At 43.0% G+C, this 19062-nt stretch overlaps 1 protein-coding gene and 1 long non-coding RNA gene across 2 annotated transcripts in view; one reads left to right on the top strand and one right to left on the bottom strand.

Annotated features, from left to right (window-relative positions):
- The window catches only part of LOC139062387 (uncharacterized), a 43422-nt gene extending 33508 nt beyond the window's left edge, over positions 1–9914 (bottom strand). Inside the window, exon 1 of the long non-coding RNA XR_011515961.1 lies at positions 9829–9914. This is a non-coding gene — a long non-coding RNA (uncharacterized lncRNA). The remainder of the gene's footprint in view (positions 1–9828) is intronic.
- Positions 9915–11540: 1626 nt separating this feature from the next.
- Positions 11541–14010, top strand: zgc:162730 (mRNA decay activator protein ZFP36). Its single transcript, XM_015951655.3, has 2 exons — positions 11541–11690; positions 11872–14010. The coding sequence occupies exons 1-2, from the start codon at positions 11637–11639 to the stop codon at positions 13066–13068; spliced, it is 1251 nt and encodes a 416-aa protein (XP_015807141.1). The 5' UTR covers positions 11541–11636; the 3' UTR covers positions 13069–14010.
- The last annotated feature ends 5052 nt before the right edge of the window (positions 14011–19062 follow it).

The following is a 19062-nucleotide window of genomic DNA, read 5'->3' as shown; positions in this document are numbered from 1 at the left end:
GAGAGAGAGAGAGAGACTTTGAAAGGACCACATCCAGGAATTTGTTTTAAATGTGAATGAGAAACTCGTAACATAGCCGTGTTTTCAGAAGGGACTCACACACACAAATTCTGTACTTCCCACTTCTACCTTTTTTTTTAGGACACCAAGTTATCTAACTGCCAAAAATGCAGAAAAACAGCTCTTAAGTTACATACTGGAACACATAAGCATTTATTGTGTGTGGTATCAACCGAGATTGCAGCTTCTAGCTGTCGCAGTAACACAATTACTACTATCTGTCTCACTGCAGAAATTCCTCCAAAACCACTCTTTGGTTTCAACAGAGGAAGCTGGACAGAAATGTCTTTGTGCTTTGCAAAAACCTCGGATACATGAAACTGCATGATGTGTTCACATGTTCAGCTTTCTCAATCCCAGAATTTATCCTCTTAGGGTTGATAGAAGGTCTGCAAATGACAGCTTCTTAAAAGTTTTACAAAAGCCCTTTTCACACCTGATTGGACATCAGAAGTTTATGTGATGTTTTCAAGAAACACATTTAGTTTAAAGCCTTTAAAAGTCCAAACCACAACTCTGGAACAATGTTTTAGGTGCATCTAGATTTAAATCTGTTATTAAGTCCTTCAGATTTGCTTATATGTCACAGTGAAGCTCAGACATCTTCTGATTCCATTCCGCATGAATCATGCGACTGATGACCTCTTGACCTTAGAAGGCCACTACAACACAAATAAGTAAAGTTATCTAATCTTTATTTTCACCTAATTTCAATCGGGGGCGGATGAGGTTCGTCCTGGGTATCTCAAGGCTATGGATGTTGTAGGGCTGTCATGGTTGACACGTCTCTACAACATTGCGTGGTCATCGGGGGCAGTTCCTAGGGAGTGGCAGACCGGGGTGGTGGTCCCCATCTTTAAGAAGGGTGACCTGAGGGTGTGTTCCAACTATAGGGGTATCACACTCCTCAGCCTCCCTGGAAAGGTCTACTCCAAGGTACTGGAGAGGAGGGTCCGATCGATAGTTGAATCTCAGATAGAGGAGGAGCAATGTGGTTTTCGTCCTGGCCGTGGAACTGTGGACCAGCTCTATACCCTGGCAAGGGTGATGGAAGGGGCATGGGAGTTTGCCCAACCAATCCACATGTGCTTTGTGGATTTGGAGAAGGCTTATGACCGTGTCCCCAGGGGCACCCTGTGGGGGACGCTCCAGGAGTATGGGGTGGGTGGCTTTCTGTTAAGGGCCATTCAGTCCCTTTACCAGAGGAGCGTGAGTTTGGTCCGCATAGCCGGTAGTAAGTCGGACCTGTTCCCAGTGAGGGTTGGACTCCGCCAGGGCTGCCCTTTGTCACCGGTTCTGTTCATCACTTTTATGGACAGAATTTCTAGACGCAGCCGTGGTGTGGAGTGTGTCGAGTTTGGTGGCAGGAGAATCTCGTCTCTGCTTTTTGCGGATGATGTGGTCCTCCTAGCTTCATCCAGCTCTGACCTTCAGCTCTTGCTGGGTAGGTTCGCGGCCGAATGTGAAGCGGCTGGGATGAGGATCAGCACCTCCAAATCTGAGACCATGGTTCTCGACCGGAAAAGGGTGGCTTACCACCTCCGGGTCGGGGGAGAGGTCCTACCTCAAGTGGAGGAGTTTAAGTATCTCGGGGTCTTGTTCACGAGTGAGGGTAGGAGGGATCGGGAGATCGACAGGCGGATTGGTTCGGCGTCTGCAGTGATGCGGACGCTGAGCCGATCTGTCGTGGTGAAGAGGGAGCTGAGCCAGAAAGCCAGGCTCTCGATTTACCGGTCGATCTACGTCCCAATCCTCACCTATGGTCATGAGCTTTGGGTAATGACCGAAAGAACGAGATCGCGGATACAAGCGGCCGAAATGAGTTTCCTCCGTAGGGTGGCCGGGCTCAGCCTTAGAGATAGGGTGAGGAGCTCGGACATTCGGGAGGGACTCGGAGTAGAACCGCTGCTCCTCCGGATCGAAAGGAGCCAGTTGAGGTGGTTTGGGCATTTGGTCAGGATGCCTCCTGGACGCCTCCCCGGGGAGGTGTTTCGGGCATGTCCTGCCGGCAGAAGGCCCCCGGGTCGACCCAGGACACGTTGGAGAGGTTACATCTCCAATCTGGTCCGGGAACGCCTTGGGGTCCTGCCGGAGGAGCTGGTGGACAAGGCCGGGGAGAGGACGGCCTGGAGCTCCCTAGTTGGGATGCTGCCCCCGCGGCCCGGACCCGGATAAGCGGAGGAAGACGAGACGAGACGAGACTCTTGCATTTTGCTTTTTGTGCCCTAGATTGTCATAGTTGCGTAATATTTCACTTAAAGTAGCAGTGCGTAGCTTCCTGGCACTGGAGGGCAGTACAAACATTTCAGGGTAGTTTTACACCCTATCTCCGTGACTGTTGCTAGTTTAAGAAGCATTACGGCAAATGATGTTACCTGTGGAGCAGAAAGCACGTGACCTCGGCGTGACTTCTCAGACTTTGATGGTCCTTCAGTTAATTCCATTGAGAGAATGCAATGCCGAAGGTAGTTTTCTCGCGCTGAAGTTTTTGGATCTGCTCGGGGTCCTGCGCCTGCTGATGACGTAATCACAATTTGGCAATACCACTCGGCCAAAATGTATTGCATCTCTTTTTCGATTGTGTTCCTTTACATAGGTTTTGGAAAGAGTTTAGCAGTTTTGTAATTAAATTAATGTTTTGTACTACCTAAATATTAATTAATATGACGTAACATCTGTAAGTCGTATGTCCAGCCAACCATCTAATGTGATGTCATCAACAGGTGCTAGACCCCAAGCCAACCAGAAGGAAACATGGTGTCTAATATGGTGTCCCCCAGAGACTTAGACCCACGCCCTATGTACTTTTCAGTTTGTCTTATGAATGCGCAGTGGCAGCATGGTGTTGCAAAAATAAAACCCGATCCTATCCTTTCTGGGACGTGCCTGAAAATTGCTGCATTGCTGCTGGTTTAAAGCACTCCATAGAATATAATGGACTTTATTTGAAGCTGTGACGTTCCAATGCTCTTCCGCGCCGCTGATGCTTTCAGCGTGAAACCGGGGTAAGGCTCCCAGATGCACGTTCGGCGTTGCGGCAAATTGGCAGCACTGTTTTCTAAAGGAAGCTCATGGGCCTCTTGGAAGCCTCTCTAACCAGCGCTCTCCTTGCTCAGTCGATTGGTTTAGGTGGACGGCCATGTCTCGGGAGGTTCACAGTGATTTAACTTATTAACTTAACGCACCTATGTTGTAAATGTACCTGTTGTACATTTACAGTGAGACTAAACTACACAAAGGTGAACTCTCTTATCTAAGTGATTTCTGAAGGCAGTTGGTTGCACTGGATTTTATTTAAGGGTATTGAAGTACAGGGGTCTGAATACAAATTCACGCCACACTTTTGAGATTTTAATTCCACTTCACAACGATGTGACACTTTGTGTTGGTCTGTCACAGAAAATCATTTATGCTGTGATTGTAAGGTGTCAAAATGTTCAAGGGGTATGAAAACTTTTGCAAGGCAACCTGATAAAAGTGTAAGCTACGTATAATTGCTTTGAGGTAATACTTAGAGATAAGTAAATGTGTCCTTCTGTTTTTTTTTTTTTGGAGGGGGGGGGGGTGCAGTGGAAAATTTTTACCCAAATAAATAGTTTGTCTCTGAGAACAATCTCTTTTCTAATGTTGAAAGCTTAGCACCATCTTAACTCAACCGGTCTTCTGAGGAAAACCCACAGAATCGAGTTAAACCAGTTCAGCCTTGTGGTGATCTAAGTCACATGCTTTGTATCCTGTTAGTTTATTACTTCTTCTCAGTGTAGCGAAAACAATCAGCTCTGCCCTGCACCCATGGACTCTGTTGGCCTTGTAATGGGTTTTGTCTTTTCCTTCTGTGTGAAAAATCATTTTCCTTGTTATACTGATTTAATTGAATGTAGATTAGTTTTGAAATTTAGTTTTTAAGTGTGAAAACAATCAGTTATGATCCATGATCACACATCAAACCCACGGGGAGGAAAAGAAGCTGACTGAATGCTATGAAAACGGTGATCACATGAGCACCTTCACCAATAAATACAACTTCTATTTTGCTTCATGAAATACAAGCACTGAAATCATATTTTGCCAACATGCCACACTAACACAATGAACTTAGCATTTTAGTTTCTCTTGTTTGCTCTGAATGATTTTAATAAACAACACAACAAAGATACGCTTTTTTTAGTACAAGATCTTAGCAAAGACTAAAAGAGTGTTTGAGAAAGTCGAGTGATAAGTTAGGGGCAGAATGAAGATGATCATGAGCCGTATCATTCATTTAGCCACGGAATGATGGCATGGGTAAGCATTAGCTAAAAAATACCCTTCACTGTGAAATTCTGTTGCCTTTCAGGAGAAGAGAACCTACTTATTCACAGAGAAGTCGATGACGTCGGAGTTAGTCATGAAGACTCGGAATAACAGCTCTTAAAATTTTTCAACACTTTCATGGATGAATTATGACAACCTCATAGGAAGTTTTCGCCAAGTGTTTAAAATCCTCTTTGGCTGTGAAAAGGAAAAAGCTGAAACGTTTAAAGAGTTTTTCATAGTTCAACTGTGAGGAATTTTTTTTTTGATTTCTAAATATTCATGAAGAACGATATTAATATAAGAATAATATTCCGATTGTATTTTTGTCATTTAATATGCTGTATGTGGGGTAAGTATGCACACCAATACCCATGAAGGAGATTCATTGATAAGAAGACTAAAAAATACAATTTTCAGCTTCCTACAAATTCAAATCAGGGAAAAAATAGAATAAATTAACAATCCATGTCTATTTTTTCCTCACTGAGAGTGTCTGATACAAAACGCCATAAATCTTCTGTTCCACTGCACAGAAACATCCAAATTTGCAGAATATACATTGCAAGTGTGAAGTCTGGGACAGTAGGTACTTTCCCCACTCATAATGTCAACATGTGCTGTCCACTTAAACCACTGACTCACTTTCTGTCCTAATGCTTCTGTTCTCTTCGAGATCCCATCCCCTCGTCTCTGCTTTATGACTCACCCATTAGATCTAGGGCAGCAGAGCTCATCGTATTTCTGGTATTAGCTTCACAAACCGGTTTCTCAGCCGTTGCTTGGTAACTACTGAACCCGTGCCCGCATAGGTGATTAGTGTTTGGCGTGTCACCATAGCAGTGCTATGCTGGGTATAGTTAAATATTTGCAATGTTTTAGTTATCATAGCTCAGACAGGTCAGACTGCAGGTAAAACTGGGTCAGAAGGAAAATGGAGAAAATAAATCTCAAAACTGAAACATGCTGAATCATTCCTACATTACGGAAAACTACGGTTTAAAAATTCTGTTCTCATAGAGAAAAAAAACCTGCTTTAATATTGTGTGAAACCATCAGCAGTAGGGTTGTTTTGTTTTTGCATGAAAAGAAACCTCTTTAGTCTGTGAGCGACTTCTTGCTTGTCCACTCCACCTGTGTCATCGCAAACCGTATGACGGTGACTTGGCGTTTTTCAGCTACTGCAAGTGGTGACTCAGACTCCTGAAAAGTCCCCCATGAATGTTCTTCTATTGGTGCACTTACTGTGTGTTTGTGGAAGTCTTGAAAAGGATAAGGTAAAAATTACAGCCCTTAACAGTCAGAGTTTCATTTCTGCTGGGCAGTAAGACCCATGAAAAATGCGTGCATGTGTACATTTTATCTCACTGTTGTAACTTTTGAAAGCTTTATGCTTTAAATCAGGATTTAAAGTGTGCACAAGTGATCAAATATGTTAACCTGGATTATAGCATGAACCCACTCTGTCTTGTATCAACGGTTCAGGCTGCAGGTGGTGTGGGGCGATCGGTTTTGCAACATTATGGAGCATTTAGTACTGATTCTTGAACATGGACTCCTGTGGCCTTCGTAGCCACCATATCTCAATCTAACCTAGTGAATTTGTGATGTGGTGGAACTGTGACAAGGCAATTTTACATTAACTTCAGGGTGCATCTAAATGATATATACAGTGGGGCAAAAAAGTATTTAGTCAGCCACCGATTATGCAAGTTCTCCCACTTAAAATGATGACAGAGGTCAGTAATTTTCATCATAGGTACTGTACACTTCAACTGTGAGAGACAGAATGTGAAAAAAAAATCCATGAATTCACATGGCAGGATTTTTAAAGAATTTATTTGTAAATCAGGGTGGAAAATAAGTATTTGGTCAATAACAAAAATTCAACTCAATACTTTGTAACATAACATTTGTTGGCAACAACAGAGGTCAAACGATTACTATAGGTCTTTACCAGGTTTGCACACACAGTAGCTGGTATTTTGGCCCATTCCTCCATGCAGATTTTCTCGAGAGCGGTGATGTTTTGGGGCTGTCGCTGAGTAACACAGACTTTCAACTCCCTCCACAGATTTTCTATGGGGTTGAGGTCTGGAGACTGGCTAGGCCACTCCAGGACTTTCAAATGCTTCTTACGGAGCCACTCCTTTGTTGCCCGGCCGGTGTGTTTGGGATCATTGTCGTGTTGGAAGACCCAGCCACGTTTCATCTTCAAAGCTCACACTGATGGAAGGAGGTTTTGGCTCAGAATCTCACGATGCATGGCCCCATTCATTCTGTCCTTAACACGGATCAGTCGTCCTGTCCCCTTAGCAGAAAAACAGCCCCAAAGCATGATGTTCTCACCCCAAGCTTCACAGTAGGTATGGTGTTCTTGGGATGCAACTCAGTATTCTTCTTCCTCCAAACACGAGTTGAGTTTATACCAGAAAGTTCCACTTTGGTTTCATCTGACCACATGACATTCTCCCAATCCTCTGCTGTATCATCCATGTGCTCTCTGGCAAACTTCAGACAGGCTTGGGCATGCACTGGCTTCAGCAGCGGAACACGTCTGGCACTGCAGGATTTGATTCCCTGCCGTTGTAGTGTGTTACTGATAGTGACCTTTGTTACTGTGGTCCCAACTCTCTGCAGTTCATTCACCAGGTCCCCCCGTGTGGTTCTGGGATTCTTGCTCACCGTTCTCATGATCATTTTGAACCCACGGGATGAGATCTTGTGTGGAGCCCCAGATCAAGGGAGATTATCAGTGGTCTTGTATGTCTTCCATTTTCTGATAATTGCTCCCACAGTTGATTTTTTTCACACCAAACTGCTTACCTATTGTAGATTCACTCTTCCCAGTCTGGTGCAGGTCTACAATTCTTTTCCTGGTGTCCTTCGAAAGCTCTTTGGTCTTGGCCATAGTGGAGTTTGGAGTCTGACTGTTTGAGGCTGTGGACAGGTGTCTTTTATACCGATAATGAGTTCAAACAGGTGCCATTAATACAGGTAACGAGTGGAGGACAGAAAAGCTTCTTAAAGAAGACGTTACAGGTCTGTGAGAGCCAGAGATTTTCCCTGTTTGAAGTGACCAAATACTTATTTTCCACCCTGATTTACAAATAAATTCTTTAAAAATCCTGCCAAGTGAATTCATGGATTTTTTTTCACATTCTGTCTCTCACAGTTGAAGTGTACCTATGATGAAAATTACTGACCTCTGTCATCATTTTAAGTGGGAGAACGTGCACAATCGGTGGCTGACTAAATACTTTTTTGCCCCACTGTAGGTACAATTTTTGGTAGACTGCTGTCTATTTACACCGTCAGGTCACAGTATCATAACTGAATTTTAACGTTCAATGCATTTTCTGTAGTTTTATGTCCTTTTCCAAACAATTATGCCTAAATAACTATTACCAGGAGTACCCCATTATCATCATTTGATAATAAGTAGTAATTATAATAATTACAGTAAATTGCATTTACCAGTTTTATCACTTCTGGCATGCAGAACCTGCTCTAACTGGATGAAAGGTGAAATGCACCGCAGGTCACTTGTCCAAAGGGCTGAAACAGAAAAGGAAACAAATGCTTTGGTTCTATTGAATGGTCAAGGACGGGTTAGACGGGTTCAGTCGTTTCTTTATAAAGCAGTTTCCACAGGGCAAAAGAGCCCACCAAAATGTTGTACAGAGATAAAAATGCCATCAAACACTAAATGGGGCTGCTTAAAACAACATTATAAAGAGACAAAACAACGACATACAAAGAGCTCAATAGAGAAACAATATAAGAAAACCCAAAACCATACAGACTGAGTGAGCAATCATTCCAAAGCTTAGGGCCGTAAACCGAGAAGGCACACTCAACTCTGGTTTTTAAGGCGTGACTTTGGAGGAGCAAGTGTGTGGAAGACACCATGTAAAGTCACCATAAGTGGGCTACCAAGAGGAGCATCCTCTGAGAATAATTTTCCTGGTTTCCAGTACAGGCTCTTGGCACAAACAGCTGAAATGTTTGTGGTCAAGACGGCCATGAACTTCCTGTAAATGATGACACTTGGAGCTAAATGAGTACAAGATTTTAGGACTTCACCCACCAGAACCAGCCATGACTCTGCATCAGATGAAACTGAGTCCACTAGTGATGCAAATTTGACCAAAGTGAAACTCACCCGTCTATAAAGGGATGAGCTGAAACTGTACAGAAGGCTCAGTATATTTTTAACCGCTAATTTGATCGCGTGAAGCAATTCAGAGCAGAGGCAGATGCTACGTGCTTGATAAGAGAGAACACAGGCCTTTTAGTTAATGATCTAACTTTATAGTTTAGTCAGAGTACACAGTCAGAGTACACTGATAGAGTTGGAGGAAATAACCGCGATATTCGGAAAGAGTGGTTCAAGTCAGCTCAGCAGGGGCTTGCTGTTGGTACACTTAATGTAACCCTGCATTTATTTGTCAATCTGTATAAAGATGAGAGGTTTTTTATTATAATATATTTAATAGAAAGCCCTGACAAATTACAATTCATTGTTTTATTTCAGTGTGTGTGTATGTGTGTGTGTGTGTTCGGGGGGGGGGGGGGGGGGGGGTAGCAACAGTCATGTGACGCCGACCCATCATTGTTCAAATTGCTGATTTTCCCCTCACACAATGACAAAAACTTGTAGGATCACGCCTCAACATGTGACAAGACCTTACAGTGTAGAAGATGTCAAACTAAGAAAAGTCCCAATGGAAAACGTGGAACTGAGCACTCATCAGTCACCAAGGAAAGAAAACACACATGCACGTGCACGCACACACACAAACACGCAGTAACCTGGAAGTCAACGTCAGCAAGAATGCTCCCTCTAAGCTTGTGTTTTTGTGTGTGTACCACTCCCTGTTTGAGAGATACTCCCTGCGACTGTGGCGAGAAGCAGAGCAAAAAACCAGCAGCTCAAAGTAACCACACACACACACACACACACACACACACACAAACACACACACGGATAAATGCTTCCCATGTGTCTGTGCCAGTTTCCTGGCCTGCTGAGAAGGTTAGGTCTCTAAAGATGAGGACAGTATTTTCCACACTCTTCTGACAGGCTCTTATATTCTGTCAGGTTTATATTAAAGGACGTTATTTATATCTGGCTGCAGATATTAATAGCCGAACACGAGAGGGGTGTTTGGACTCGGCCGTGATGTCAGTCCGGCAAAATATCAGAGTAAGGAGCCGAAGGAGGTTATTCTTTTACAAAACTCTTTTACAGAAACAAGTCAAATAAGTCGTCTTTAAACATCTGTTAATATCTAAAATTCATCCCAAGCAAATGAAAAAACAGTAAATATATATATATATTTTTTTACATAATCTGTGTTTTTAGAAGCAGAAGTAGAGACATATATGTTATTTTTACTACTTCTACCTAGATTTTTAAAAGCTCAAACTCCTTGGTGGAAAGAAAAAAAACATGAGTAGTAAATGTCTCACCTGCAGGTCAAGTGAGTCCATCAGAAGCTGACTCAGAGTTTGTTCAGTTACTCCCAGACACAATTGCTGAAAGGATTTAAAACCCCTGTATGCAAGTGAAACCACATCCCGCCTGATTCAAATGCAAATGTGGAGTCTTTGTTCATACAGTCACAAAAGGCAACAAGAATTTTTGCAGCTGGGACTTTCCTTTCAATGTTTTTTTTTTTTATTTGAATCCCGATTGGAATTATTTTTGATTGTATAAAAGTCAGCAAAATTTATTCCCAAACTGATGACACCCTCTTGCAGTTCGGTACTACCTTACAAAAATTCCAGGTAATTCAGCAACACCGTCACGTGTGCAAATGTTTATTTGTTTATTTATTTTTTTGCTGAGTTGAATCAGGCAATTTAAAAAAAAACATCCTTTTGACTAGTTTCCCGTTTCTCGCTGCTAATATTACAGGTTCTACTCTTACACAACTTTTATTAGAATATGTGGTGCCACTGCCAGGACTGAATGACTCATGTGTGTGGGTGACACACACACACAAACACACACACACACCACATGCACGTACGCATGCACACATTGACGCAGCAGCAGCACATACAATTATGGATTGATTAGCTGAGAAGCAAAACAGAAAACAGAGAAAACTTAGATACAAAACTTTTGAATGCACCAGAAAATGTGATGTAATCAATGCATTCAATTTAAAAAATGCTTAAAACATCTTAAAATGAAATTGTTCACATTTAAATCACTGTGAGTATTTGAGCATTTTTTGGTCACATTTTGAGTCGAAACATCATCTGCAAAGATTTTGCTTCTGATAAAAACACATTGTTAGTTTTATTTGACATTTGCAGAGGGGGTTGACAGCTGTCTTTCCGCTGTGGGATGTGACGTTCAAAGTAAGACATGTTCCACAAAAACATCTCAAGAACTTTAGTGACTTTACATGAAAGGAAGCAGGTTTCAATTGGTTTATTTATAAAAAAGGGTTGAAAAGACACATTCATCCTGTGAGAATGAAATGTAAAAACAATTCTGATCAGCTGCTTCCTAATCGCTGTCCATCTGTATCTTGTTTGCAGCCCAAAGGTTTCTCCTCTTTTCTAATCAATACCTTGATTTTCTGTTTTGATGAAATCATTTGCGAAACCAGAGGATATAAAGGGAAGTGTATGTATTCTGGTAAGCACAAGTGTACTCACGATGAGTAACGACAGTCAGAAACTATACTGTGTGATCTGTTACTTGATGATTTATGGCGCTTTCTGAAAAAGCAGCATTAGTCACTGGAATATACACGGCCATGTTTTGTACACACCTGATTGGGGTCAGATAATTAGAAATAAAAAACTTCATTGCACAGGTAAATTTCAGAATAAAAGGAGGAACATTTGACACTTTTTCTGTTGGATGCTTTAAACTTTTTGTTTTTCACAAACTTCAGATGATCCTTTTTTGTATTTTGTATTCAATTCTCTGAAGGTCTGTAATTATACATGCAAAGAATGGCATAATTTGGAGCCTAAATGAGCGTTATGTAAATAAGTAACTTTGCATTCACATGCCTACGAAACTGAAATGTTTCACACAGCTGGCTAAAAATACTCTGTTTTCTTTCTTCTCTGTGTGTCTTTTTTTTTCAGGGGGCGGAGACGAGGGTTTGTCAGAAGGAGGATTATCCGGGAACATGATAAGTGGAAACCCCTCCCAGCTCATGGGAGGAGCCCTCCTACCAACAACATAAATACTGAACCAGCAAAAAGAGCTGAAACTAAGTCTAGCTCTGAACCGTGGATCTGTCTTCTTTATGTTGCCAGAGGGATACAGCATGTCCGAAATGCTTGACAGCATCATCCCAACGGTGAGTGGAAGCTCTGCAACTTGGTTTCCAGAGTTTGTTTAATTTGTTTTTGCTCTTTTTCTTCCTCTAAGTTATCCTGAGACACAGTAATGCTGTCTCTTTGAATCCAATCTCACATTAGTAGGTTTGATTTTCAAAAATGTGGATGTTGTGTTGTAACTGTTTCCTGTGTCTCTTGCAGAACTTTATTGACCTGACCCTGAGCGACGATCTTCTCCCAATCCCATCCCCGCTCAAAGCTCCAGGGCAGAGTCGGCTGAACCGATCTGCATCTTTCTTCACCCCTCCCTCCCATTCTGCCTTGTCAAGCCTCAGCTTGAGCTCTGAGCATCTTAACAGTGATGACAACGGCAGCTCTATCTGGTCGTCCAACATCTGGAGCCAGGCTCCGGGTTCCAACCAAAAACCAGCCCCTTTCCGGTCTGACCGCTCTATGAGCATGACTGAGCCCAGCAGCAGCCTGCTCCCTCCGTTTGGACAGCTGAAGAGTCTGGACCCATTTACCCAGAGCCCTGCCTCTACCGTTGCTCCCCCACCAGGGTTCCCGCCCTCATCTAACCTCCCAGCTCAAGTCCCACCAATGCTCTCCTCAAACCGTTACAAGACCGAGCTGTGTCGAGGCTTCCAAGAGACTGGCAACTGCAAGTATGGCAACAAGTGTCAGTTTGCCCACGGTGAGGCAGAACTGCGTGGACTGTACCGTCACCCAAAGTACAAGACCGAGCCCTGCAGAACCTTCTACAATTTTGGTTACTGTCCCTATGGCTCACGGTGCCACTTCATCCATGGGGAGAAAAACAGTGATGGTCCCCTGGGGTCTATAAAATTCCAGAGACAGCCACTTTCCACATCAACCAGTAACCACAACCCACGCCACCAGCTCCGCCAGAGTCTCAGCTTTGCTGGGTTTGTGGCCCCATCCCGCAGCTCCTCTCCACCCTCATTCTCCGCAGTCTTCAACGATCCAAACCTGGGATTCAGCCGTGCTCCTTCTGTTTCCCCACCTCCTACTGAACTCCTCCCCCCGGTGTTTAGCGACTCCGCGTTCCTGTTTGAAACCCTTCAGAACCACGCCAACAGCGGGGACATTCCTCTCATCTTGGAGCCAAAGCCTTCACGCTGCGTGTGCGGCCACGGAAATAACTTTAACAAAAGCAGCGTCTTCACCAGCATGGTGGATGAGCAGCACCCGCTTCCTGTAATTGGCAGCCACGGGGCATTTAGGAAGTCCGCTGGACTGCACCGTTTCTCCTCTGAGGACTCCCTGGAGGACGGCAGCAGCAGCAGCAGCTGCTCCAGTGGGACCGAGTCACCAACGTTTGACGGCTCCACCACCAAGAGGCTCACCGTCTTTGAACGTTTGTCCCTATCAGACTAAACGAATCCAAAGAAGACGGAAGTCGACTTGCTGTGCTTGTTGACTTCCTTGAAAAACCAGAACTGTCTAGAACAAGTTGACAAGATAACACTTGTAAAAATCTAATTAATCTTTTACAAACTACACATACTAAGATGATTTTAGTACTCGTTTGTTATCAGACTCTATTTTTATACTCAGAAATACGGAGTAGCCTTTTAGACCTTTATATGTGGTCTTCCAAAAGAATTACCTCTTCTACAGGTCTCGACTTAACCAGCACATGTTCTGACTCACAGTTACCACCGATCGGTAGTGATCAAAACCTTTTGTGATAATCAGTAATGCCTTAAAGATTTGTTCTTTTCCCGCCTCATAGGCTATCTCACCTCTCTGCCATTTTCAGTATGTTCGATTCAGTAGCCTTAATCAGCCAGACCTGACATGTGTCTATGATATGCACTTTACAGCTAATTCGAATAGGGGAAAACACGTCCCAGTAGCATTCAACCAAAGCTTAATTCTTCATTCTGCGTTATGGATGTGTGTGTAAAGAGTGTGTGTGCCTGTAAGTATGCTTGTGAGAGTGTTTGTGATTTTCTTCTATTTTTAGACCTGGGGTGCAAGCAAATCTTGCAAGTCCTGAAGGATCACAATAAGATCCAAACGTTCTATGTTTTTGATTTGGTAAATTCTTCTGTTCAGTTTGCCAGTTTGAAAAATGCACCCCATTTGTTTTGACCGCCTGGTTCAGGGAACACCGCAGTATTCCATTTGGTTATTGGTTGCCTTGTGTTGTTTAACTTAAACTAATATATTTATTATGATATTTATTTGTGTTTAAAGAAGAAAAAACTTGTATTTTGTACTTTTATTTATGAGAAAAAAATTATTTCAAGCTCTGTGAAAAAAAAACAATGTGAGAAAAGAAAAGCAATAAAAAAGAGATTATTATATTTTTAATTGCTTGAAACAGATTAAATAAAATACTAAATAAAAAAATAAATCTACCCTTTTGCTGATTTTCTTTTTGATTCAATGTTAGGTGCTTGCTTTGTTTTGAATATAAATGTCCACAAGCATTAAAATAAAAATATAGACACAGACCAGGGGAACAGGTGTATTTACATTGGCTGAGTTCCAGTCATCCATGAAGAACAGCAGGACCTCCCTCTGGAGGAATGTGGCCATTGTGTGCTTCAGTGACAGGTCAAAATGTGTGGAGTAGAAAGGGTTCATTGTTGAGGGGGAAGATAAGATAACGTGGGTTGTTGACAGTGAAAAGGAAGGAAATGAGTCCATCTGAGACTAAATCTACCAGCGTTCGAGGTTGAAAGCAGGAAATATTTTATTTTTCCATATGTAGGTTCATTTAGGAGTCAAGTGTAATTAGAGTTGGAGCCAAATGTCCCACTGAGGAGAACAGCTCTCACATTTATCCATCATGATTTATTTTTATTTGCCAAAAAGCAGAAAATCAACTTATTTGTTCAATTTTAGAAGTTTGAATGCCCCTTTCTTCTCTCTACATGAAAATATTAACAAATCTACACCAATATGTTCTTAAATCTGCCAAGAAATAATTGCATTTAGAAGTTTGGTTCTTTATCCACACGTCTCTGGTTTGTTCCCACAGATCAGTTCTCACAGCTTTTTGGAAACGTTGTTAATGAGAAATCAACAGATTTTCTGTGAATCCTGCAAACTGGGCAGAAAAAAGCTAATTCAACACCAGTAAATCTGGCCATTAGGGAATGTTTGTGCATTTTGGCAAAGTTGTTGTGATTTAAGTAAAAATCTGGAAAAGACTAAGGTTATAATCATGAAGTACTCTTCTGGCTCAAATGCTCAGAGACCAAAACTGCATCCACCTTCAAAAATACCCAAAATATGTTTTTGCAATATCCTTCCACATTTATGGAAAGTAACTGAATTTCACAACGTGCAGGTTTTGTGAAGAAATCCTCCACTGCTGCTGTCATTTCCAGCTTTCAGACAGTTGGACTGATCTCTTCTGCTTTGTGAGCTGAATGTTCTCTGGGTTGTGCAAGACCCATTTAGATGTAAAGCAGAAGCTCAGAAAAACTCCCTGTTGCAATTTCCAGTTTTTATTCCCAATGAGAATGTTGTGCAACCCACACAATGCCGCAACCGCTGCAACGCCTGAGAGATGAATACCGTAAAACATGGCTGTAAACTGGAAGAGACAGGCATCGATTTTGACAAGATGTCGTTTCATCAGTCTGAAGAAGTCTGAGGTGTTTTATGAGCTGTATCCTGGAAGGCACAACTCTGAGTTGCAGTGTATGCGCTCTGTTGTTTACACGCTAGCTTGGCTGATACTTCAAGATAACTTCTGCTCTGTGCAGTTTGGAAATATACAATTTACCAGTTGAGATAGGGTGAGGAGCATCTGGGAGTAAAGGTGGTTCCAGCATTTGTTCAGAAGGTCTTCTGCATGCCTTTTCAATGAAGGTTTTTGTCAGCATGTCTTGCAAGCAGGAGGTCCTCGGCTTGACCCAGAACACACTAGAAGGAAAGTACCTCCAAGCTGGCCAGGTAACACCTTGTGGTCCAGCTGGTGAAGCTGGTGGAGGTTGCTAAGGAGAGAATGAGTTGGGCCTCTATGCTAGGGCTGATAACTTTACAACCTGGATAAGGAGAAGAAAGCAGATGAATAGACCACTGTTACCTGAATATGCATGTCTGTGTCAGTGAATGATCCTCTAAATGAGGTTTTTAAAGAAAAGAACCTCAAGAACTAAGTACTTCAAAGACCTGCTCAATCCCATTGGCAGATATCCAGTGAGGAAACAGAGTCCGGGGACTTTGGGTTGGACTCTCCAATCTCTGGGACTGAGGTGACTGAGGTTGTCCAAAAGCTCCTCGGTGGCAAGGCTCCAGGGGTGGATGAGATCTGTCTGGAGCTCCTTAAGGCTCTGGATGTTGTAAGGCTGTGTTGGATGACGCAGCTCTGCAGTATCGTGTGGACATCGGGGGCAGTTCCACTGGATTGGCGGACTGGGGTGGTGGTCCCCCTATTTAAAAAGTGGAGTCTGCAGTGGTGCGGGCATTGTACCGGTCTGTTGTGGTGAAGATATAGCAGAGCTGGAAGGCAAAGCTCTCGATTTATTGGTCGATCTATGTTCCAACCCTCTCATATGGTCACAAGCTTTGGGTAGTGACCGAAAGAACGAGATCATGGATACAAGCGGTCAAAATTAGTTTTCTCCACAGGGTGGCTGGGATCTGCCTTAGAGATAAGGTGAGAAGCTCAGTCTTTCGGGAGGGGCTCGGAGTAGACCTGCTGCTCCTCTACATCAAGAGGAGCCAGTTGAGGTGGCTAAGGAATCTGGTCAAGATGCCTCCCTGTTGAAGTTTTCCAGGCACGTCCAACTGGGAGGACACCCAAGGGAAGATCGAGGACACGCTGGAGGGACTACGTCTCTCGGCTGCCCAGGGAATGCCTTGGGATTCCCCCGGAGGCACTGGTCACTCACAGACAGAGAGGCACATGAGGGGCGGGACAAGCCAGCTCAAATGCCAGCTTCAGATGCCATGTTTATGACAAACTCAGCATTGTGGTGTGGGACGTATGCTGCCCAGCTCTGATTGGCTCGGCTAGAATTCTCAGGGGGTGGGGTTATTTGAATAGGAGATTTCCCAGACCCATTGCTTCCCATTAGGAAGCATGGGGCTGGCTGGTCAGGCAAGGCACACGAAGCTGGGGGGAGAGAAGTCTGGGCCTCCCAACATAGGCTGCTGCAACCCAACTTCGGATAAGCGGCTGAAAATGGATGGATTGTTGGAAAACCTCAATAACTCAAAGATTAGAAAATGTTTTTTTCTAACAAACTGTTGATGTATTCTTCACTCCTATTTTTCTAAAGAGTAAAAGCATTCACAAAGATTTGGTCCAATTTAAAGGAAATTCTTGTGGCTTTCTTTAGGCTGGTTTTGGTCCAATCCAAGTTCTGGTGGAGATTGCCGTAGTGAGAATACAACCGAAAATGATGTAGGTTTATCCAGCTGCTCTCTCCAGCATGATAACATGGAGGTGTTGAAGATTTCAGTGTGAAAAGTTAAGATGGTGTATTATCCTAAAGCCTTGCAGCTTATTCTGATCTATTTTTATGTCAAAAAGTATATTTGCATAGCTTCTTGAACACCCTCTGTTCTAAGAAGTAGTTTACAAAACTGCTAAGCTAAAGGGTAGTCCAAGGACGGCCCAGACCAGAGCATGTTGCTGCTATCCAAAACAGCTCCAGTCTCATTGATGGAGGTTTATAAAATCAGATACGTATGTTTATGTAAGTTGGGAAACTCGAGCCTTTTTAGATGAGTGGATTCCACTTTGGAGTTGGACAGTCTGAACTCACTCATTTTAGCCATGCTGTAGATGTCTCAGTAACCCTGCCTCTGATTTGTAAAATCTTCCACACCTTACTGCATGCTTCTTTTTTCCACAATTAGTATAAAACAAATGCTAGACTTGATCTCTGGATGCAGGAGTGCTGCCTTTTGTAACTGCTGGAGGTGATATTTATTATACTTTGCTGCTAAAGCTATTCCTGAATCCAAACTATGCTGAAGTCCATCTAAGTGTTGTGAGCTCACAAGTAATAATCTTTTAAAGATTTTCACTAGATTGAAACTAGACTCTAAACAGCTTCCATTTCTTGACATCACTGTACATTGTGTCTCTAGACCTTGTTCCTCTTTCGAGCAGAAGCAGGATGTGTCACCATGGTGATCAACAGTGACCACACAGAGTAAACAGCAAAGCCGGGAGGAAGAAATTAGCATGTTTGTTCACAAACGCTAAATACCCAACCTGTTCGCGAAAACGGACTGATCACTGATCTGCAGAAATCATGTTGGAATTAAAGACCCTGAATATTCTACAGCAAGCCGGGTCAAAATAATCATTTTCTGTGGTTTGCAACGTTTTTAATTCTTTACAATGATAAAGATTGTTTCAGTTTCAACTATAGACTAAAGTAGTTCAGGTTTTTTCCACACCACACTACACAGTCATTGCTTTGAACACGTAACTGCTACCACCACCCTCTTAGGAGCTGTTAATGATCAACCACAAGGCTGCTTCTGTTCAAATGGCCTTTACCCAAGTCACCTGATCCTGAGCACTGTATGCTCTCTCTCTCTCTCTCTCTCTCTCTCTCTCTCTCTCTCTCTCTCTCTCTCTCTCTCTCTCTCTCTCTCTCTCTCTCTCTCTCTCTCTCTCTCTCTCTTCTCTCTCTCTCTCTCTCTCTCTCTCTCTCTCTCTCCTCCCCCCTCTCTCTCTCTCTCTCACACACACACACACACACACACACACACACACACACACACACACACACACACACACACACACACACACACACACACACACACACGTAGGATAAATAGTAGAGCTCATTCCAATTGGAAAAAAATAAATAAAACAACCTGGAAGACGTTCACATTCCAAGTAGGACCTCACTTCATTAGTTAAAATTTTTGAAGCATAAGCAAAAACACACCTAACGTTTTAACTAGAGAGGCCTATCAAAGTTGTTACACATTGTGTGGTCCAAAGGTAAAACTGAGATACTGTTATCTGTAGCAAAAGATAGAAAAGAGCAGAAAAGGCATTTCTACTCTTTTTGTTTTAATCAGAATCTAGAAAGCAGAACAACAGGTTTGATGAGGCACAGATCTCAAAGTCACCTCTGAAGGATCTCACAGGGTTGGAAAAGGAATTTTGCTCATTAGCTCTGTTTGTAAATGTCCTGCTAATCAGTTTCAGGTGGGAAACCTTGTGTGTGTGTGTGTGTGTGTGTGTGTGTGTGTGCGTGTGCGTGTGCGTGTGTGTGTGCGCGTGTGTGTGTGTGTGTGTGTGTGTGTGTGTGTGTGTGTGCGTGAGTGCATGTGTGTGTGTGTGTGTGTGTGTGTGTGTGTGTGTGTGTGTGTGTGTGTGTCGTTCCCTCCCACTTTATGTCTCAACTTGCAGATTAGGCATTACGGTTGAGAAAG

The sequence above is a fragment of the Nothobranchius furzeri genome, chromosome 13, assembly GCF_043380555.1.
Source record: "Nothobranchius furzeri strain GRZ-AD chromosome 13, NfurGRZ-RIMD1, whole genome shotgun sequence".
In the NCBI taxonomy this organism is placed as follows: Eukaryota; Metazoa; Chordata; class Actinopteri; order Cyprinodontiformes; family Nothobranchiidae; genus Nothobranchius; species Nothobranchius furzeri.
This window is presented reverse-complemented; position numbering and strand designations above follow the sequence as displayed.